This window comes from Pongo abelii, chromosome 1 (genome assembly GCF_028885655.2).
Source record: "Pongo abelii isolate AG06213 chromosome 1, NHGRI_mPonAbe1-v2.0_pri, whole genome shotgun sequence".
NCBI lineage: Eukaryota > Metazoa > Chordata > Mammalia > Primates > Hominidae > Pongo > Pongo abelii.
Window position 1 is genome coordinate 89,875,546 of NC_071985.2, and position 23,800 is coordinate 89,899,345.

The 23,800-nt window shown below is 42.1% G+C and overlaps 1 protein-coding gene across 2 annotated transcripts in view; it reads left to right on the forward strand.

The window, feature by feature from the left end:
* SLAMF6 (SLAM family member 6) overlaps positions 1 to 18,779 on the forward strand; it is a 39,194-nt gene extending 20,415 nt beyond the window's left edge. Inside the window, exons 2-8 of one of the 2 annotated variants that reach the window (XM_002809917.6) lie at positions 7,435 to 7,767; positions 12,437 to 12,700; positions 13,140 to 13,250; positions 13,589 to 13,627; positions 14,655 to 14,737; positions 16,626 to 16,697; positions 17,048 to 18,779. In XM_002809917.6, the coding sequence (XP_002809963.3) occupies positions 7,435 to 7,767; positions 12,437 to 12,700; positions 13,140 to 13,250; positions 13,589 to 13,627; positions 14,655 to 14,737; positions 16,626 to 16,697; positions 17,048 to 17,095 (950 nt within the window). In that variant the 3' untranslated portion in view covers positions 17,096 to 18,779. The remainder of the gene's footprint in view (positions 1 to 7,434; positions 7,768 to 12,436; positions 12,701 to 13,139; positions 13,251 to 13,588; positions 13,628 to 14,654; positions 14,738 to 16,625; positions 16,698 to 17,047) is intronic. The other variant, XM_009242094.4, reaches the window with a different exon arrangement.
* Positions 18,780 to 23,800: the final 5,021 nt, after the last annotated feature.

The window sequence follows — 23,800 nt, forward strand, 5'->3', positions numbered from 1 at the left end:
CCTAGCATTTTTAAGTTGCTTCTTTTTTTGACTCATCATTTGCTTGGTTGCTATAATCCTTTGACTAGTTTCTACAGTTCAGACAAAGTTGATTCTGACAATGTTTGCTCACTCTGTGTGTGTTTGCATGAGTGTGCATGTTTTTTGTGGAGGGATGGACCCTTGCAGTTATTTATTGTGCCATTTTCACTAATGTCACTGACCCTCAGACTTTAGGCCAGCAATTTCAACAAAGTAGTCACCATTCCCCAGAAATCCCTCTCACCTTTGATGCCACACCTACCTATACTATGCCTATTGCTAGTATTAGGTGATCCCCAGCACCTTCTTTCCCTGTTCCTGGGCTACATGTGCTATAATCATTGGAGAAAGTTATTAGTGTGGTGCAAAAGTGATTGCGGGTTTTCCCATTGAAGGTAATGGCAAAATCCACAATCACTTTGGCACCAGCCAATGCAAAACTGGATGGACTCCATGAATGGTGCCTGTCAACCAACCTTGGCCAATTCCTCCTCACTGCTTCCACACTCATTTATTGATGACTCATCAGTTTCCTAACAAATTCCTCATAGCAGCTTTTACATGTCTCATCCATCTTCCTCTAGATTCTATGAGATCTACTTTTCTTAGAACAACTTTGAGAACAACATAAGCAAAATATTCCAACTTCTTCCCCTTTACCCTCTAAATCTTTTGAGATCTTTAACCTTATTCTTTTCAGTCTCAAAAGAAAAGAACCACCTCTACCCAAGACTAACCTCTTCACTTATGCTCCTAAGCCCACCCTGGCTTCCTCCTCAGGAATGACACTGTTTTGAATATTCCCTTTCACCATATCTTAAGTTTTTTCTTTTTCTCCCAGCTGCTTCCCTTTGCTCTAAATTTGCTCAGGACTCTGTTACCCTGAAGAGTAACTTCCATTTGTCCTACCTTCTTCTCAATATCCTGACTATGTTTCTCCTCCCTTCTCTTTTAATTCTCTTGAGAAATCAGCCCCTACTCTCTTTCATACTGCACTTGCCTTCTGTGGAGCTAACACAGCTTGCTATATCCCTGTTAGCTATAGACGGGCCTAAGCTAGTCCCTCAGGTTAGAAACCCCAAAGTTTCTTGACTTTTCTCTCTTTTTCAGAATCTGCTTAGTTCTACCTCTCTCCTCTCTTTCTTAAGACACTGCTCTCTTTATACTTTGCCAATTTTCAAAAATACTTCATGTTTTTTAATACCTTCCAAAGTAACCCTCCACTAATCAGGTAACCCTTAAAAACTTCTCTATTCTAATCCCAATCTACTTAACATTCACTGAGTTCCCTGGACCAGGTTATGGGGAAATACAATGCTGACTAAGATATTATTTGAGTTCCCCAAAACACATCATACAGTAGATGAAATTTGTAAACAAATGTACCCCAAATGTCTGCTGTCTTGACATCCTCACCAGTGGATGGGCAAGACCTCAGCACCACCTTCATGTTGCAAGGGGTTCCCCAGTGACTTATGAGAGTCTCAAAGGAAAGCTTCCCATGAGTCCCCAAAGCAGCCTATGAGTTGTAGCCAACATGAGGCATCTTTCCCATTCTTAATCTCCTTTTCTGGTTCTAGTCCTCCACACAGGATGCCAGCAGAGCCATTTAGATGCCCTGCCTATTCCAAGAACATCAATATCCATGCCAAGGGTGCTGGTCCCAGATACTCCCAAAGCATCAGTGTTGATTCCTGGCAGAGCAGAGAAAAGGACCTCCGTGTGCCCTCTGGGCCACACCACAACACCTTGGCCCTGAAGCAGCTCTGCTCCTGTCCAAAGTCTCACGTAGGGTGTTTTAAGCATTTTCAGTAGCATCTGACCTTCACTGTCCCTAAGCATATTGTCTCAAATCCAGTTTTGCTTTGGTTTGATTTTGGGTCTGTGGGGAACTATTCCTACGATCTCATCCATCCTGTGCTCCTTCTCCCTTTCCTTCACCACAAACTCCTTTCTCCCCTTCCCCATGTACCAATGCAAAACCCCCATAAATATAAGAGGCAAACAGATATTTTAGCTCATCCTTGAAGGATAAATAGGAGCTTACCATGTAGGAAAGATGAAGAAAGGCATTTTAAGCAGAGGGAAAAGCAGTGCAAAAAAAAAAGGCAAGGCATTCTTGGAAGAATTACAAATAATTAAGTAATGGAGAACTAGTAGCTTTTATTCAAGACTTTGCTGCAGCGTCATCTTCTGTGAACTGTTCCCTGACAACTCCCAACTCTTCCCAGTTTATGATTCTCTAAATTTTTGCTCCCATGGAGCACATATCTCTAACAATTCAACATTTATTGAGCTAGAAATTGTGTGCTAAGTTCTAGGAATATAGAAATAATAATCAGAATCCCTGACCTCAAGATTATGGAAAACAAAGGAAAATAATCTTGTAATTATAAGAAAGAGAAAGAACTGCTTGCAATTGCATGTGTAAGTGCAATAGTGATATGAGGCAATGCAGAGGCAAGCCTTATGCTAGCTCAATGCCTAACCCACCACATCAGAACTAACTACTCATTTACCTGTCAGGCTCCTCTATCAGATGATGGACCCAGAGGACTGACAGTATCTTATATTCCCAGTTTCCAGTCCAGAAACTGGTACATAAAACAGACCCAATAAATATGCCATGGTTCCTAAGGTTTTACTAATTGAATTAGCATAGAAGTTAGCAAATATTAGAATATTTGAACACCAGAATGAATAAACAAACAAACAAATAAATAAATTTCTGTGCTTGTCTTTGCAGATTGGCTCTGTTTTGGGGCACTCCTTTAATGCCTAGACAGGCTACTACTCTGCCTTAGCCTTGACTTTCTTCTTATACCCAGCATAAATATCAGCCATAGATAAAATCGTGTTACATAAACTAATTATTTCAATCTATAAAATCAATGGAACTTAAACAAGTGTTCTAGGCAAGGGAAGAACAGCTCCTGGTGAGTCCTTAGGCCACCGAGTAAGCCCAGACTCCCTACCAAAAGGAACTGAGCTTTAACATTCTAGACCCAAAACCTCCAAGAGATGGAATGGAGATATGTCCATTCACTCAATAAATATTCATGGGATACTTACTATGTGCCAGGCACTGTTCAAGAATGTTCACAATAGTAGACAAAACAGACAAAAATCTTTGTCTCCATAGAGATTACATTCTAGTGGAGAGGTGAGAAAATAAACAAAAACAAATATGTAAATTATAAAGTATACTAGATTGTAAGTACTAGTTGGTAAATCCAAAGGCAGCTGGATGTGCAGGGGTGGATGGGGCGGATTGTGCGAAAAGAGTGGTCACACTTCTTTAAACTCTCTGAGCAGGAATGTTTGCATTAATGACTTTACAGAGGCAAAAGAGGGAACTGCTTGGATACTTGGAGAAAGTACATTCCAGACAGAAAGGATTGCAAATGCAAAAGCCCTGGCCTGTTCAAGGAATAGCCAAGGGGGCTGGAGCAGAGTGAACAAGGGGGAGAATATAGGAATTAGGTCAGAGAAAGAGAAATGGCCAGATCATTTTGGTTCTTATAGACCATAGACATGATTTTGTTTTGTTCTGCTTTTGTTACTGTTTTAACTTTTTAAACTGAAATACAAAGAGAAAAACTATACGAATCTTAAATGTCAGCTCAATGAATTATCATAAAATGAACAAATCTGTGTAGCCAAATACAGATCTAGAGATAGGACATTATCAGCATTCCAGGATCCTTCCTTTATACTCCCTCCTATTCACCACCTTTCCCTCCTCCTCAAAGGTAAACCACTCTCTTGACTTCTGACAGCATAGATTTGTCTGTTTATCAACTTTAAACAAATAGAATCGTATAATTGTATTCTCTGGTATCTGGACATTCTGCTCAAAATGTTGCTCATGGTATTCACCCATGTGATTCAGAGGAAAGAGAAGTAAAGATGACAAATAACAGTGTGTTAAAATGCTGATGGGAAAGATGTTGATGACAGCAATGCTCATGTGCCTGGAACCCATATGACAATTCATGAAAGAGAGAGGAAGTGCAAGCTCACCCAGGAGCTGAGCACTAGGACACCAAGAGACATTTCCTTCCCTATTCAGCTCCTCCCATAAGAAATAAGAAACCCTCAGAAATGACAACATTCCATGCTCATGGATTGGAAGAATCAACATCGTTAAAATGGCCATACCACACAAAGCAATTTCTAGATTCAATGCTATTCCTATCAAACTACCAATGTCATTCTTCACAGAATTAGAAAAACCATTCTAAAATTCATATGGAACCAAAAAAAGAGCCCAAATAGTCAAAGCAATTCTAAGCAAAAACAAAAAATCCAGAGACATCACACTATCTGACTTTGAACCATACCATAAGACTATAGTAACCAAAACAGCATGGTACCAGTACACAGACACATAGACAACTGAAAGAGAACAAAAAACTCAGAAATAAAGCCACACCCTTACAACCATCTGATTTTTGACAAGGCCAACAAAAACAAGCAATGGGGAAAGGACTCCCTGTTCAATAAATGGTGCTGGATAACTGGCTAGCCATATGCAGAAGATTGAAACTGGACCCTTACCTTTAACCATATACAAAAATTAACTCAAGATGGATCAAATATTTAAATGTAAAACCTCAAGCTATAAAAATCCTAGAAAAAAATAGGAAATACTCTTCTTGACATTGGCCTTGGCAAAGAATTTTTGGCTAGGTCCCCAAAAGCAATTGCAATGAAAACAAAAATTGACAACTGGAACCTAAGTAAACTATAGAGCTTCTGCACAGCAAAAGAAACTGTCATTACAGTAAACAGACATCTTACAGAATGAGAGAAAATATTTGCAAACTATGTATCCAACAAAAGGTCTAATATCCAGAATCTATAAGGAGCTTAAACCAATATGCAAAAAGATGAATAACCCCATTAAAAAATGGGCAAAGGACATGAACAGGCACTTCTTAAACGAAGATATACAAGCAGTCAGCAAACATGAAAAAATGCTCAGCATCAGTAATCATCAGAGAAATCCAAATCAAAACCACAATGAAATACCATCTCACACCAGTCAGAATGGCTATTATTAAAAAGTCAAAAAAAAGAACACAGTAGATGCTGGTTTGGTTTTTGATATGGTTTGATTGTGTCCCCACCCAAATCTCATCTTGAACTGTAGAGCTCCCATAATTCCCACATGCCATGGGAGGGACCCCAGTAGGAGGTAATTGAATCATGGGGGTAGGTCTTTCCTGTGCTATTCTCACGATAGTGAATAAGTCTCATGAGATCTGATGGTTTTACAAAGGAGAGTTCCCCTGCACACGTTCTCTTTGCCTGCCACCATGTAAGACATGCCTTTGCTCCTCCTTCACCTTCCGCCATGATTGTGAGCACCATGGCCTCCTCAGCCATGTGGAACTGTGAGTCAATTAAACATCTTTCCTTTATAAATTACTAGTCTTGAGTATGTCTTTATTAGCAGTGTGAAAATGAACAAATACACTTTTTTGACTTTTTAATAATAGCTATTCTGTCAGAATGACAGTTGGAAGAGAACAGAAAATTCAGAATACACTAATACACTCTTTTGTATTTTTGTATAGCCATATGCAGAAGATTGAAACTGGACCCTTCATTCTGTCAGAATGGCTATTATTAAAAGTCAAAAAATAAGAAAAAATAGGTGCTAGGTCCCACTTGGTGAGGTTGCTGAGAAAAGGAAACTGTTATACACTGTTACTGGGAAATGTAAATTTTCACTGTGGAAAGCAGTTTGGAGATTTTTCAAAGAACTTAAAACAGAGCTACCATTCAACCCAGCAATCCCATTACTGGGTATATAGCCAAAGGAAAATAGATCATTTTACCAAAAAGACACATGCACTCGTATGTTCATACTATGCTATTCATAATAGCAAAGACACAGAATCAACCTAGGTTCCAATCAATGATGGATTGGATAAAGAAAATTTGGTACATATATACCATGGAATACTAACCAGCCATAAAAAAGAATTAAATCATGTCTTTTGCAGTAACATGGGTGGAGCTGGAGGCCATAATCCTAGCAAACTATCACAGGAACAGAAAACCAAATACTACATGCTCTTGCTTATAAGTGGGAGCTAAACACTGAGCACACATGGACATAAATGTGGGATTAATAGATGCTGTGGACTACTAGAGGGGGAAGGAAGGGAACAGGTAATGGGCTGAATAACTGTCTATTAGTTATTATGCCCACTATCTGGGTGCAATATAACCATGTAACAAACCTGCACATGTACCCCATATCTAAAATAAAAGTTGAAATTTTTAAGAAAAAGAAGCAAGAGATCCTGAGAAGGTTGAGGTAATGGTTATAGTTATTTATTCATTGACCCACTAGAACATTTCCACAGACTCTACTATGTGTCAGACATGGTGCTGAGTACTGACATGCAAGGCTAATTAAGACATGGTCAGTTAGACAAACAGGTGAACAAGACTACAAAATAGTGTGATAATTGCTAAGAATTTGGGAAAGGATGCTAAGGAAGTATCTTCTTTAAGAATCATTGTGACCATTTCACCGTTTTTGCTTAAACATTGATAGTTCTGAATAAGCTTACAAGAATGTGACCATCATGTGTTACTTTGAAGTTATATTTATTATTTCTATATGTATCCATTTTGTCTCCTCAATAACTACACTACAATCTTTCTGAGAGAATAAAAAAAAAATCTTCTGGTATCATGAAGGGAGCACAAAGTCACTGGAGTCAGAAGACCTGGGTTTGAATCCTGACTCTGCTATTCTTTAGCTGTGCAACTCTGGGAAAATTAGTTAACTTTTCTGTGGCTCAGTTCCTTTATCTATAAATGGAAGTAATAATATCCATCCTGCCTGCCTCACAGACTGTAGTCAGCGTCAATGAAACAATGTATAAGAAGAACTGACTATCCTATAAATCCCTGATATTAGTCCCTGTTACCAGCCTTCTAAGTTGCACAAGCCTACTATGTTGGACACACAGTAGGTAATCAGTAAATATCAGGCTTTAATTATGCTTTATTAGCAAAGACTTGCAGTTTTTGGAGTCTATAGTTTCCTGTCCCCCTCAACATAATGTCCAAGGAATTCAGAGGCTAGGATCACAAAGTATATTTATGACCTAGGAGTGACCAGCCAGTGTAGGACCCATTTGGACTGGGCCGGTTTCATCTAGACTAGCTGCCTACTAACCAAGAGTGGCTGACATTTTGCTGGAGGCGAAGCTCTGGGACTGTGATTATTCATTTAGAAACATCTCCTTACCCTTTCCTACTCTGTCATATCTCTGAGTTTTGGTATCAGAGAGCTCTAACAGACTGGCAGAGTTAGGTGAAAGGGTGCAGGACTTGGCAGGGAGATGGTCAGGAACATTTTTAAAACCTTTCCTTCTGTGTTTACAGGGAATGTAGTTTCACAAAGCAGCTCAACCCCATTGATGGTGAACGGGATTCTGGGGGAGTCAGTAACTCTTCCCCTGGAGTTTCCTGCAGGAGAGAAGGTCAACTCCATCACTTGGCTTTGCAATGGAACATCTCTTGCCTTCATAGTACCTCATGAAACCAAAAGTCCAGAAATCCACATGACTAATCCGAAACAGGGAAAGCGACTGCACTTCACCCAGTCCTACTCCCTGCAACTCAGCAACCTGGAGATGGAAGACACAGGCTTTTACAGTGCCCAGATAGCCACAGACACCTCTGCAAAGCTGTCCAGTTACACTCTCAGGATATTAAGTAAGTCAGAATATGGGGTTTAATTCCATATGGACTGAAAAATACACGTGTATTTCAATCCTATGTGACTTCAAATGTGCAGTCGCCTAGTGGTAAAGAATATGACATTTGGAGTCATTGAGTCAGTGTCAACACAATGACATTGCAAAGCCAGTTAATGACAGAGCTGAGGACAGAGCCTAAGTCTTGTGTCCCAGCCCAGAATTACTTCACTCCGATAAAATGGTCTTCTTCAACCAGAAATGTAGCAGAAGTAATGCAAATCAAATACTTATGATAGTGTTGCCTTGTGCACTACATGTATTTGCCATGTAATTCTCACAAAGGCTCCATGAGGTAGGTACAGACCTTATACCCTTGAGGCACAGCCTCAGTCACAGTGATTTGCCTACAAGTCACAGAGATAGCAATGGTAGCACTTCCCACATAACTACCTGCCACGACACCTCTCTTTTCACAAAGGCTAGTCTGACCCAGTAGAGTGGTCTGTGTACAGAATAGTGGTCTACCTAGAAAGTTATCTGCAAAGATAGGCTGATAATGAGAAACATCCTTTCTGTCAATGTTATTTAATTTTTAATACTATTTTCCCCCGATGGCTCATATTAATCACCAGTCAACAATCTGCCTTCCCAAGATTAAAAAGAATGAAAATGTTATCAACATAAAATTATGGAAACTGTAATGAGATTTCTTATGAGTCAATATCAGAAAAATACCTCTCTAGCAATCAGTGATATTCAGAGATGCCATTAATGGCTTTAGAATAATCACTTAGCAGGAGATTCAAGCATTAAATTGGCAATCAGACCAGAAAACATAAAAGGCCACTGAAATTCTGTAATTTTTATCCACTTGAGGGCCTGTAGTGTCTAAAATTCACTCAGAGTCCTTTGGGTTAAGACATGGTACTCAAAAAAGCACTGTTAAAATAAAATGTCTCCACAGACAGATTACATGTTAACTTTTAGTATCCCCCGAATATCTGGCAGGTTTATAGTGTTAGATTAGTCAAAGTCATGTCCTTGAAGAACAGAACACCAAACAGGTAAATGTAATGGGAAAGAGGTGATGTCTGGAAAACTTCTATACAAGTGATTCTAACTAAAAAGGAAAAATCACCCTGGGGCAATGTATTACTTTTCTGAGGCTGCTGAAATAGAAATACCATAAAGTAGGTGGCGTAACAGAAATTCATATTCTCTCACAGTTCTGGAGGCCAGAAGTCCAAAATCACAGTGTGGGCAGGGCTGTGCTCCCTCTGGAGGCCGTAGCGGGCAATCTGCTCTTTGCCTCTCCCAGCTTCTAGTTGCTGTCAACACTCATTGGTTTTCTTTGGCTTGTGGCTGCGTCACACCAATCTCTACCTCCATAGTCAGGTTGCCTCCTTCTCTTCTGTCTGTCTCAAACATCCCTTTGCTTTTCTCTTATGGGAACATTTGTCATCAGGTTTGGAGACTATCCAGATTATACTGGATAATCTCATATAACTTAATTCCATCTGCAAAGACCCTTTTTTCCAATAAGGTAATATTCAGATTCTAGGAATTAGAACACAGACAGATCTTTTCTGAGGTCATTATTCAAACCACTACAGGCAGAATCACCCTGGGTGACCAGTAATTATAAAGGCAGAGTAGGACACTGGAGAGAAGAGAGACTCATCCAATGGAAAGCCTGAAATGGGTACCAGGCTTCATCACATTTGCTGAGATAATGTTCCTCTAACATTGTTGAGAAGACCAGGTATAACTTATCTTGTGACAATCACCCTCTTGAGGCTCAATGCTGATCTCTTTCAGGGCTTTTTAGAGTGCCATCTCCTTCAAAGTCACATACACAGAGAACTGTGTAAGCTACACCAGGTAGTTTTACAATAATGCAAAGGAATTTCAAGGTATAAGTTATACAGGTTTGATTTTTAACATTGATCAATCTCTTGGTATGTGCCAGGATATGAATGGCAAAGATTTGATTTTATGGGCCAATACCAATTAATTGGGAGTGACTGCTAACATGGTTTGGCTCTGTGTCCCCACCCAAATCTCATCTCGAATTGTAATCCCTACATGTCAAGGGAGGGACCTGGTGGGTGGTGATTTGATCGTGTGGGAGGTTTCCCCCATGCTGTTCTCATGATAGTGAGGTCTCATGAAAGCTGATAGTATTAAGCGTGGCACTTCCTTGCCCTTTCTCTCTCTCTCCTGCTGCCATGCAATACGTGACTTGCTTCCCCTTGCCCTTCCGTCATGATTTTAAGTTTCCTGAGGCCTCCCCAGCCATGTAGAACTGTGAGTCAATTAAATCTCTTTTGTTTATAAAGTACCCAGTCTCGAGTAGTATCTTTATAGTAGTGTGAAAACAAACTAATACAACTGCCTAGAGTTCAGTGTTAAGAAAATGTTGAAGCCATGATAAGTTTATTAATTGAGTCAACATATTTGTTAGACATGGATAACATCCAAGGCACTGTTACAGGCACCTGGAATACATCAGTGAGCAAAACAGACAAAGAACGCTGTCCTCATGGAGCGGACATTCTGGAAGGGAAGTAGAGGCAGGTAACAAACAATTCACATAACATATAAACAAGTGATATAGCATGTAAGACAGCCCTGAATGGTATGAACAAAGGAGAGATTAGAACAGTATAAGAAGCATCAAGAGTGCCAGGGAGCAGGGGACAATTTTAAAAGGAGTGATCAGAACAGGCTTCACTGAAAAGATGACATTTGAGCCAAGACCTGTTGGAAGTGAGGAAGTGTGCCACGCAGATAACTGGAAGACATGCCATCCAGCATAGATAGCAAGATCCCCTATGCCCAGCCTACTCAAGAAACACCAAAGAGGCCAAACATCCAGGAGCAGAGTAAGGAGGAGGTAATAGAAAATGAGGCCAGAAAGGAAACAGGGGCCACATCACAAAAGGACTGAGAACCATCGCAAAGACTTTGGCTTCTACTCTCAGTGACACTGAAAGCCATCAGAAGGTTTTGCAAACAAGTAATATGATTTGACTTACTTGTCTAAAGGATTCCTTTGGCTGCTCTGTTGAGAATAGAGTTCAAGGGGAAAGGGTAGAAGCCAATGGGCCAATTAGGAGACCGTTGCAATAGTCCAAACAAGAGTTGATGCTGGCTTGGATCAGGGTGGTAGCAGTGGAGATGGTGAGAAGTGGTTGCATTTTGGACATATTTTGAGGGTAAAGCCACCAGGATTTCCTGATGTGGGAGTATGAGATGAAGATATGAGTCAGCGATAACTCCAGGGGTTTTGGCCTCAGTGATAGGAAGGATGCAGTTGTCAACAAGTCAGATGGGGAAAACTGCAGGTTGAGAAGGTTTGGGAGAGAAAAACAGGAGTCCTTTAGACTATACCAAGCTTGAGATATACTTACACACTTACATACATGTGGAAATGTCCTTACATATTCATTAAGTGGAAAAAGGTAACAAGATGGATTCTTTTTTTTCAGTTCAGCCATCAACACTGGATGAGGGAGATGTGACTTTCATGCCAAATATTTGCCATCCCTGTACTAGGCACTGTCTCATTTATTCCTCAAAATTACCTGAGAAGTGGGTACTATTACCTGGTCTTACAGATAAGGAAACTGAGGCTTAGATATAGCATAATTTGTCCGTGGTCATGTAGCCAGTAAATTACAAAATTCAGGTCTTGACTCCAAATCCAACACTTTTCCCATACATGAATACTCTGTTCTGGCAAGATTTCAGTACAGATACTCCACAACCCCTACTCAACTAAGCTTAAAGCATTACTCGGTCTCTTCTAATCAGAGAATTGGAGTCATTCTCTTCCTGGTTGGGTCATCTTTACTTCAAACCTCAGGCCAAGGCTAAGTCAGTGGCCTTTTCTGTCTTGCTCCCATGTTCCCATTGGTTCACAGTTACGTCTTACTAGGCAATATTTCCTGGTCTTTGCTCTCAGAAATATCTGCATGACATGTCATCTCACATGCCTAGATACACTGCACTTCTTTGCTCCCCAGAATTGCTTGCTTGCTCTCTCAGCTTCTTCACTTCTTCCTTCCCCACTTCTTTGGTTCTCAGCATTTTCCTTTCTTCTTGCTGACCTTCTACATCTGAGTCTCTTTCTCACTATTGGAGCCAGCTTTAGATACAGTAGGAACCAGGATCCCCATAGATTCAAATTCCCCAAGGAAGTGATGCTTCCATCTTCCACCCCAGTTAGGTAATTCTGATAGCAGAGGAAACAGGACCCTTCCACCTGGTCTCTTGGCTTCTGACCTCACTGAGGTGCCCTCAGAGTTCTTGGCTTGGTCTCCAAATTGTCTTTACACAGGGGCAGAGTGCAACGACTAGAAGGGACCCCAGGGACAAACTGGAGACCAGAAATATAAAATGACCACCCCAAAACTACCCAACTAGTTGATGGAAACCTCAGTCTCTCCCTTCCCACTTCTTCTGCTGACTATCCTGCCCCATACTGATGTCCTGCATCACTTGGTCATCCCAGACCTTGCTACCATCAATTAGGCAATATAAGCAGAGTCATTTACAGAGTCTACAGACCATAACACACAGCAAAGGTGAAATACAAAACATTGAGGTGAAGGATATTTTTCACAGGGGGCTGAGCCAAGACATTTGTCCTTAATCTGGATCTTTTTTTTTTCTGCAAACAGGACAACTGAGGAACATACAAGTTACCAATCACAGTCAGCTATTTCAGAATAGGACCTGTGAGCTCCAGCTGACTTGCTCTGTGGAGGATGCAGATGACAATGTCTCATTCAGATGGGAGGCCTTGGGAAACACACTTTCAAGTCAGCCAAACCTCACTATCTCCTGGGACCTCAGGATTTCCAGTGAACAGGACTACACCTGCATAGCAGAGAATGCTGTCAGTAATTTATCCTTCTCTGTCTCTGCCCAGAAGCTTTGCAGAGGTAACAGCCTGCCTCAGGTCTGAGAGCCTTGAGCAGCTATGCGGTTTAACGCGTCCTCACATCCTACATAATTTCCAAAACAGTGGCCCAGTGGGAAGCAGAAAATGCTGCTGGGAGGGGACAGATGCCCTCTGGAGCTCTGCATCTCTCAGTACTCCCAGAGGACCCTCCTTCCTTCCTCTCCATTCCCCAACCCCTCCTCCAACCCACTCAGAACCCAAAATCAAAGGCCTGGGAATGTAGGATTGCTTTCTCCCCCTAACTCCACTGGGCCCCACCCTCCCCTGCCTGCCACATAGGACTCCCACCCCAGAGCCTCCAGGTACAGACAAACCTACCTAGTCCCCAAAGATTGCCTAGAAGAGGCTCCACGGAGGCTCCAAGAACAGTGGGCCTCACTTGATGTGTCTCAAATGTCATTTCTTTTTTCTCTTTTCAGACGTTAAAATTCAATATACAGATACCAAAATGATTCTGATTGTGGTTTCTGGGATATGCATAGTCACCATTTTCATCATACTGCTGTTACTTGTTTTGAGGAAAAGAAGAGGCAGGTTTCCTTTCTTCCTACTTGTCTCTTCTCCAAGATTCCAGGGATTGAGAGTTTGGGGCCTCTGATTCCCAAGGATCTCTTGTGGAGCACAGGAGGAGGGAGGGAGGCTGCAAACCCTGGCTCAGCTAGTCCACTGAGATAATCCCTGGATGTGATCTTGCACCTGCTAATATCCTGAGAGAAATGTCCTACTGGGAAAAGTGGGACCCTGCCTCAGGGCTGCTTGCCCTTCCTTTTGGGTCCCCTCCCACCACATCCCACCACTCATGGGGTTGGGGGTGAAATGCCTTTCCCACTGCTGTCACACATTTCAATTTTCTGGTTTTATTTTTCAGATTCCCTACATTTGTCTACTCAGCGAACACAGGGCCCTGGTGAGCATTCAGACTCTTAACTCTCCATCATAAAGCAGATGGGAAGAGCCAAATGGAAGAGAGAGGGGGATGGCAGAGGGCTGGATAATGACAGAGGAAGGAGTCAGAATGTCATTACTCAGACCACATGGTGTGAAGGGAGATGATCTGTAATCATGGGTCCTACATGGTTCACAGGCATAGGCATGTGAACCAGTCACTCACACAGTTTCTCTTGGTGATATCAGGTTCATTCACCACCCTGCTGATGGAGAAACTAAGTCCCAGTGAAAGGGATCATCCCTTGTCACCCAGCAAGTCCAGGGCACAGGCAGGATTAGAGCATCCAAGGCACAAAACCAAACTGTCTGACTGCATCATTACTGTTCAGCCAGGGTCTGGGCAATGGATAGACACAGTGGAAAGAGAAAACATGATATAGAAACACAAACACAGGCTCTGGACTCAGATTGGCTTTGGGTCTCCTTTCATGCATGAGTGATGCATGACATCACTTGCAGAGGAAAAGGCATAAGGTTTGAAGTCAGAAGACATGCATTTGAGTTCCTGTTTCATCACTGTCTGTATGGCTTTGCACAAGTCAGTTAAGTTTTCTGAGCCTCCAGTTCCTCATCTCCAAAATAATCAAATCCACTATAGGGACCTCTGAAAAGCTTAATAATATCCTGTATGTGAAATAACTGGCTCCATTATGTTTGCCAATGTGGTGTCTTTAGCCCTTCCATAGGCAGGGTTATTTGGTCCCAGGAGCTTCCTGACCCACATGTGAAGCCTGAGGGAGACTCTGAAGCTTTAGGGGACCTCAACACCACCTCCTACCCCAAGAGATGTGGTCAGAAATAGACCACATGACTGAGAAGGTTCACCCAGAGCTCCAAAGACTGTCAAGAATGAATGATCCCTCAGGAAAGCAGATGCTTCAAACACCTGCCTATCTGGGGACACAGTGTGCTCTGGGGAGGGCGAAGTCCTGGGAGAGAAGTCCCAGAGTCCTTGTGCCATTGACTGTGCCTTCCTATGTTAACAGCAGAGTCCGCAGGGAACATAGAGTATGTTTCAGTCTCTCCAACGAACAACACTGTGTATGCTTCAGTCACTCATTCAAACAGGGTGAGTCCTTTCAGCTTTATACACCATTGTTGTCAGTTTTACAGCCATCGTTCACAAACTTGTCACCATAACCATCTAACTGAACAAATGACCACTGAGGGGAGGAGAAGAGAGCCACAGTGACAGGGGCTGCAAAGTTATGTGCTAGACCACTCTGGTGTCTGCCTTTCTCGCCCTTAAGGAAATGTTTATTCATACCCTGCCTTACACAATTCTCCAACTGCTTGATGCATCAGTAAGTCTTGTCCCTTCAGCTTAATTACAAGCTGACTGAAAGTACAAATTATGTCTTCCTCTCTCTTGCCCTATATCCTAGCATAATGATCAGTAAATACTTGCTGAATGGGTCAGAGTTCCACTAAGCTTGAAAGTTTCCTATGGACATAGTTCCATAGTAGGCGGCTGACTTCTCACTCTGCATGTAGGGGTCTTAGGGGAGCTCAGAAGTAGTCTCTCAAGAGGGGAAGGGGGCACAGTAGAGGCCACTAAACCATGAGCAATGGTTCACTCCTCCCCTCTCATCTAGCAACATAACAGGATGGCCTTGGTCAAGCATCAGCAACTCATCTGTCATGCATCAGCAACTCCCCACCACCCCTAAATAAAGGACCTGCAGGTGGCACATCTCTAAATAATACTATACATTTTGAGAGGCCAGTTTTCTGAAAAATAAGCCAGGAAAGCTTAGCATTTTCCAAATGATGTAAGCAATGATCTAGCTAGAAATCTTGGATTCCCTTCACCTATATTTGCAAAGTATGCTCCTTGATGACAGGAAACAAGAAGGGGTACTCTCACTTGCTTAGACATTTCTATTGCCTTTGCAAATTCCTCCTGAAGACAAGTCAACTCACACTCTGACAAATCAAAAAACTAATTTCCCACAAATCTGTTAGCTTTCTCTTCAGCAAAAAGAAAAAAAATGTGCTTTGGAGAGTTTGAGGGTTTTTTTTTGTTGTTGTTTGTTTGTTTTTTGTTTTTTGTTTTTTTTGAGACAGAGTGTCACTCTGTCACCAAGGGTGGAGTGCAGTAGCATGATCACAGCTCACTGCAGCCTCAACCTCCTCAGGCTCAGGTGATCCTTTTACCTTGGCCTCCCAAGTAGCTGCAACTACAGGCGAGCACAATCACATCAGGATAATTTTTCTACTTTTTGTAGAGGCAGGGTTTCACCATGTTGCCCAGGCTGGTCTCAAACTTCTGCGCCCAAGTGATCCGCCTGCCTCGTCCTCCCAAAGTGTTGGGATTACAGGCATGAGCCACTGTGCCCATTCGAGATCTTGATAATTCTCTAAATACTTCTTCATTAATTTAAAGTGTCAAAATCTTTGAGTAGGTTCTTTGAGGTCCGTAGGGACTTCTGCTATTATTTCTGTAATGTGCATTCCAGGCAGAGCCGTTCTAAGGCCAAGTGTTATTCTACCAATTCCCCATGCTTGAGGAGACCCCAATGACATGATGACAAGGCAGTTAGAATTATAGCAAAAGATGGAGCAGGCAAAATGGGAGTTTCAGTCATAGCTAGCAAAAATTTGAGACAAAACATATAACTACCTGGTATATAAGTTTTTTCTTAAAAATGGAGGAAGGAAAGTAGAGCTGGACAAAGGACAAGAATAATTCCTTCCCTTCATAAAGCAAGGCTGTCTTTCTCTGGCTCTTGAGCCCACTGGTTTGCCGCAGTGTTGCTGTTCTGTTTGGGGCTCAGGAAATGCCACTAAACCCTCACAAGTTTCATAGCTTAGTCTTCCACTGAGCATTCCCCGGCCTTCCTCTGGAAGAACTTTGACATATTCTCTTTTTTGTCACACAGTATTTCCTAAGAATATATCTATGCATTAACCTCTTTGTCTCTGTGTAAGCCAAATTGGTATGATTCTTTTTACAGGAAACAGAAATCTGGACACCTATAGAAAATGATACCATCACAATTTACTCCACAATTAATCATTCCAAAGAGGTAAGCCCACGATTGCTCCATGTTTTTATATTCTTACCTCTCTCCACAGACCTATGATTTTGCAAATAAAGTAAAAATAAAAGGGTCATTTTACAGATGCACAAACACCAGCAGCATACGGAAAGTCTCAGGACATCACCAACACATATTCAAGAAGTTATTTTGTATTAGGAACACCATGCATAACTGAGTTTTCAAATTACATGTTTTTAAATTTAATCCTGCCCTATGCTATCAATATCTCTATTATCTGCCTGTCTGTAGTCTCCAGTCCTCTCTCTGTAGTTATGAGGGGTGGGCTGAGGTTCCAGTTCCAATTAACCTACTTCATCTTCCTCTTCTTCCCGCAGAGTAAACCCACTTTTTCCAGGGCAACTGCCCTTGACAATGTCGTGTAAGTTGCTGAAAGGCCTCTAAGGAATTCAGGAATGACACATCTTCTGATCCCATGAGAGAGAACAAAGAACAGGAAGCTTGGTTCCTGTTGTTCCTGGCAACAGAATTTGAATATCTAGGATAGGATGATCACCTCCAGTCCTTCGGATTCAAACCTGCCTACCTGAGTCAAACACCTAAGGACAACATCATTTCTAGCATGTGGTTCAAATAATATTTTCCAATCCACTTCAGGCCAAAACATGCTAAAGATAACACACCAGCACATTGACTCTCTCTTTGATAACTAAGCAAATGGAATTATGGTTGACAGAGAGTTTATAATCCAGAAGACAACCACTTCTCTCCTTTTAGAAAGCAGCAGGATTGACTTATTGAGAAATAATACAGTGTGTTGGTTACATGTGTAGTCTCTGGAGTTGGATGGGCCCATGCTCATATCCTGATACAAGTTGAGCATCCCTTGTCTGAAATGCTTGGGACTAGAAATGTTTCAGATTTCAATTTTTTTTCAGATTTTGGAATATTTGCATTATATTTAGTGGTTGAGTGTCCAAATCCAAAAATCCAAAATTCAAAATGCTCCAATGAGCATTTCCCTTGAGTTTCATTCATGTCGATGCAGTGCTCAAAATCTCAGATTTTGGAGCATTTTGGATATTGGATTTTTGGATTTGGGATGCTCAACTTGTACAATGTTTATTAGACACATCTCCTGGGACATACTGCCTAACCTTTTGGAGCCTTAGTCTCCCAGACTGAAAAAGGAAGAGGATGGTATTACATCAGCTCCATTGTTTGAGCCAAGAATCTAAGTCAACCCTGACTCCAGTGTCTTTGTCACCAGGCCCTTTGGACTCTACCTCAGAAATATTTCTTGGACCTTCCACTTCTCCTCCAACTCCTTGACCACCATCCCATATCCAACCGTCACCACCTCTAACCTGAATCCTACCTTAAGCTCAGAACAGTTCTCCTCACTTTTGTTCTTGTCCCTCTCCAACCCACTCGCCACAGGATGGCCAGAGTAATGTTTTTAATATAAATTGGATCCTTCAGTTTCCTGCTTAAAACCCTGCAGGTTTCCCAATGCACTCAGAAAGAAATCCAGTTTCCATGGCCCTGGATGGTCTGGCCCACCTCCAGCGTCAGCTAGCATTACCCTTCTGACACTCTCTATGTAGCCTCCCTGATCTTCTTGCAGCTCCTCTATTAAAGGAAAAGTTCTTTATGTTAATTATTTACATCTTTCTGCAGGCCCTTCCTCTGCCTGCTGGGGTCCTCCTATTCTTTAGGTTTAAATTTAAATACGTCACCTCCTAAGAGAAACCTTCCCAGACCACTCTATCTAAAATGAATCTTCTAGGCTGGGCATGGTGGCTCACACCTGTAATCCCAGTACTTTGGGAGGACAAGGGGGGAGATCACTTGAGGTCAGGAGTTCAAGACCAGCCTGGCCAACTTGGTGAAACCCCGTCTTTACTAAAAATACAAAAAAATTAGCCAGGCATGGTGGTGCACCCCTAAAATCCCAGCTACTTGAGAGACTGAGGCAGGAGAATCGCTTGAACCCAGGAAGCAGAGGTTCCAGTGAGCTGAAATCATGCCAATGTATTTCAGTCTGGGTGACAGAGTGAGACTCTGTCTCAAAAAATAAATAAATAAAATAAAATGAAATCGATCTTATTATTCTGTTACACCTTCTATGTCATTTATCATATCATTAAATATTTATTTTTACTTTTTAACATCTGTTTCTCCCACTGCACCTTAAGCTCTTCAGGAACAGAGACAATAACTGTTTTGTTTATCACTGTAACCCTAGCACCTAACACAGTATCAAGCATATAGCAAGTGTTCAAAAAATTTTTTTAATAAATAAATGAATATGTAATGGGGTTTTGTGAAAATGAAATAAGACAATACACCTGGAGTCCTTAGCATAGCTCTCAGCCACATAAAGGAGCTCAATAAATGTCAGTCAGCATTGTAGGTATAATTACTGATATAATTAGTATAAATTAATAATAGTAAAATTAATTATTATTACTGAATTACACAGAATCATCTCACAAACCTTCAGCACAACAAGACATGTGACAGAGATCAGCTCTCAAGACCACAAGATTCAAAGGGAAGGGGCTGGAGAGTTGGAATGGGGAAAATCTGAAATAATGGCTGAAAAGAATAGAAAAAAAACAAAGCTCATCAAAGTTAATTAATCTCAAATACCAGCCATCAACTACAGTATTAGTCAGTGGAGTAGGACAAGACAGGGAAGCTTAATCAAGAAGAAGGAAGAGTTTCCAAGGAATAGGTTCTAGGTTCATGGAGACTTCAAAGAAAAGAGTAAAAAGAGGGTTACTGCCATGTTCATGCAACATGACCTGAAGCTCAGGAAATCTCACTGGGCAGGTAAGAGAGTGCTTTCTTTTCAAGGGGACCCAAAAATATATACATATATTAAGCTTTTTTGTGTGTGTGGAAACTTTGATGAATTCCAAGGTTCTTCAGAGAGGGAAAAGGAATAATCTGTAAAGTCAGTGCAGATAGAAAAATATTTGCAACATCTAGGGTGCCCAAAATCAGCAAGAAAATTAAGGGATATGACATGGAAGGCACAACTAATCCATCTAGAGCAGGAAATCTACCAGAATCTACCCTGAATCTGGACTGCACTGGGGAGGATCACAAACAATACAAAAACTAAGGGCATATCTATGGATATCTAAGAGGTGAGTAAGAAAAGAACTCATAAGAAAGCTAAGCTCACATGTCATTATAGACCAGCTACTAAAACATAGAATTCCTGATTGTTATATTTCTTTCAATCTCTTCAATCTTCTCCCTTTTTATCATAAATACCACACTCTCTTCTCTTGGCTTCTGTGACACTACATTCCCCGAGTTTTACTCCTTCCTTCCTAGCTGCTTCTCAGGCTCTTTGCAGATCCACTGCCTCCTCCACAGGACCAGTAAAGACTGAAGCTAAGGCTCACATGTGGGTCCCATTCACTTCTCCATCTAAGTACTCTTCTTATCTGATGTCAGCTATTCCTATTGCCTTAACAGCCTTTATAAGCTAATGGTTCCCAAACACATCTTTAGTCCTGACCCCCTGGCTTACCTCATTAACTGCCTACTTGGCATCTCCATTTGTATATCTGGTGGATATATCAAAGTTTTTTAAAAAATTAAAACTCTTGAGCAGATGCGGTGGCTCATGCCTGTGATCCCAGCACTTTGGGAGGCCGAGGCAGATGGATCACTTGAGGTCAGGAGTTCAAGATCAGCCTGGCCAAAGTGGTGAAACCCTGTCTCTACTAAAAATACAAAAATTAGCCGGGTGTGATGGTGGGTGCCTGTAATCCCAGGTACTCAGAAGGCTGAGGCAGGAGAATTGCTTGAAACCATGAGGCAGAGGTTGCAGTGAGCCAAGATCATGCCACTGCACTCCAGCCTGGGCAACAGAGTGAGACTCTGTCAAAAAAATCAAAACTCTTGATTTCTCTTATAAAGTCTTTTCTTCTACTATGCTTTTTCATATCAGTAAATGGTATCATTGTTATGGGACACTCTTGAACAGATCTCCTTTACAAAACTGAAAACTACCCAGTACTCACCATATAACTAATCATTTTTGTTTTCTTGTGGGAAACAAATGGATTTAATCAACAATAGCCTAATCTATTGTTCTAAAGTTAAATACATTAAGACCCAGATGCCCCATTCCCAAAAGATAAATCATGCATTTTGCAAGCAGGGAAGAAAACATGCAATGCTTATAAAATTCCTACCAAAAAACAAAATTTCTTTGCCCAGGAGGTAAGCTTGTTCTTTAATATTTTTACTGTAGAATTGAGAAAATGGTAGCCCCATTAAACTACTTTGAATAAGGTAAGATGGCTGTGATTGGCTATCCTGAAAAGGTAATAAAAGGGAATAAAAACACTCTTCCCACTCTGCCAGCCCCCAGTCATTCCCACTAGGGGGTCACAAAGTGTTGACAAGGCCTACAAGACCCCTACTCACATCTCTACTCCTTCTTTCACAGCATTCCAGCCACACTGTTCTTTATTCAGCTCCTAGAATAATCCAGACTCTCCTTCCTGCTTCTGTGCCTTATGGATACTGGGACCACATCCCTATGAGGCAACAATTAGCTGGTTCTGACTAGCCTCTGTTCTATCCTAAATGGGGCTTGCACTTCACATTTCACTCCTGGCCTGCCCTGCCTACTTTACTCACTTAAGATACCTACCTAGTACTGAAAATAGTTAAGTTTCCAACCTCTTACCTACACCATGAAGCTTTGCCCCACATCACGTTGGTCAAAAGAGCACATTAACTAGTCCCAAAATAACAATGTCTGATCTCACTTGTCCACACCCCATCCCACCCTCAAGCCAACACCTGAACCCCGTGTAGCTTTAGGACACTTACCTGAAGCTTTTATCATTTAGCCTCCCTCAGGGTGCAGTGTATACGTTGATATGAGGAAGCAGGGCCACAGCTAGATGCAGAACAGAGAGAAGGCTACCCTGTCCAAGGTCACTGGATAGACATTTCACCCTGAGTTTCAAGGTGATGAAAAGAATGGGCTAAGAAGTGACTTCTCAAATGGGGAGGGAGCAAGTCTGACCCCCTGACTTTCCCCTTCCCAGAGGCCATCTAAAAGCACTCCCTGTGGGAAGAAAGGAAGGGGACATCATCACTGACCTTTTACTACCAGACCTCTAGAATGGCCATATCCAAAGCTTTTGCTTCCTCACCCCTAGCCCACTCTTCTGAAGCTGCATTCTTGAAGGATACCAATCTCTAGAGGCAGGGATCTTTTCTCTGCATTCTGGTGCTCTCTGCAGCATTTGACATTACACAATCCCCCCATTGCCCTTGAGGTTTCCCTCCTTTTAATGCCCATTAAGTCACATCATCCTACTTTTGTCCTTCTGGCTCCTCCTTGCCTCTCCCTAGCTCGGTTCCTCTTATTATTTATATCCCATAATTAGATTTGTTTCCCTAGGTTCTGCTGACTGGATATTTTCCTGGATGCCTCATAATCACCTTAAATTCTGTTTTTCATTCTCCCTTTGACTTCTAACGACCCAAGGAAAGTAGAACATCCCTCTCAGTATCCAACAACAATCCAAAACACAAGGTGAGTTCATGGCAATTTAAAACACAAGGTGAATTCATGGCAATTTAAGACACAGAGGGAAATAGAGGGGGAGCCAAGATGGCCAAATAGGAACAGCTCCAGTCTACAGATCACAGCATGAGCAACACAAAAGACAGGTGATTTCTGCATTTCCAACTGAGGTACCAGGTTCATCTCACTGGGGAGTGCCGGAGAGTGGGTGCAGGACAGTGGGTGCAGTGCACCATGCGTGAGCCGAAGCAGGGCGAAGCATGGCCTCACTCAGGAAGCACAAGGGGTCAGGGAATTCCCTTTCCTAGTCAAAGAAAGCGGTGACAGATGGCACCTGGAAAATCGGGTCACTCCCACCCTAATACTGCACTTTTCCAATGGGTTTAACAAACGGCACACCAGGAGATTATATCCCGCACCTGACTCAGAGGGTCCTACACCCATGGAGCCTCACTCATTGCTAGCACAGCAGTCTGAGATCAAACTGCAAGGCTGCAGTAAGGCTGGGGGAGGCGTGCCCGCCATTGCCGAGGCTTGAGTAGGTAAACAAAGTGGCCAGGAAACTCGACCTGGGTGGAGCACACCACAGCTCAAGGAGGCCTGCCTGCCTCTGTAGGCTCCACCTCTGGGGTCAGGACACAGACAAACAAAAGGCAGCAGAAACCTCTGCAGACTTAAATGTCCCTGTCTGACAGCTTTGAAGAGAACAGTGGTTCTCCCAGCACGCAGTGTGAGATCTGAAAACGGGCAGACTGCCTCCTCAAGTGGGTTCCTGACCTCTGAGTAGCCTAATTGGGAGGCACCCTCCCAGTAGGGGCAAACTGACACCTCACACGGCCGGGTACTCCTCTGAGACAAAACTTTCAGAGGAACAATCAGGTGGCAGCAATTGTGGTTCACCAATATCTGCTGTTCTGCAGCCACCACTGCTGATACCCAGGAAAACAGGGTCTGCAGTGGACCTCCAGCAAACTCCAACAGACCTGCAGCTGAGGGTCCTGACTGTTAGAAGGAAAACTAACAAACAGAAAGGACATCCACATGAAAAACCCCTCTGTACATCACCATCATCAAAGACCAAAGGTAGATAAAACCACAAAGATGGGGAAAAAACAGAGCAGAAAAACTGGAAACTCTAAAAATCAGAGCACCTGTCCTCCTCCAAAGGAACGCAGCTCCTCACCAGCAACAGAACAAAGATGACGGAGAATGACTTTGACGAGTGGAGAGAAAAAGGCTTCAGAAGATCAAACTACTCTGAGCTAAAGGAGGAAGTTCGAACCAATGGCAAAGAAGTTAAAAACCTTGAAAAAAAATTAGACGAATGGCTAACTAGAATAACCAATGCAGAGAAGTCCTTAAAGGACCTGATGGAGCTGAAAACCACGGCACAAGAACTATGTGACAAATGCACAAGCCTTAGTAACCAATGCGATCAACTGGAAGAAAGGGTATCAGTGATGGAAGACGAAATGAATGAAATGAAGCGAGAAGAGAAGTTTAGAGAAAAAAGAATAAAAAGAACAAAGCTTCCAAGAAATATGGGACTATATGAGAA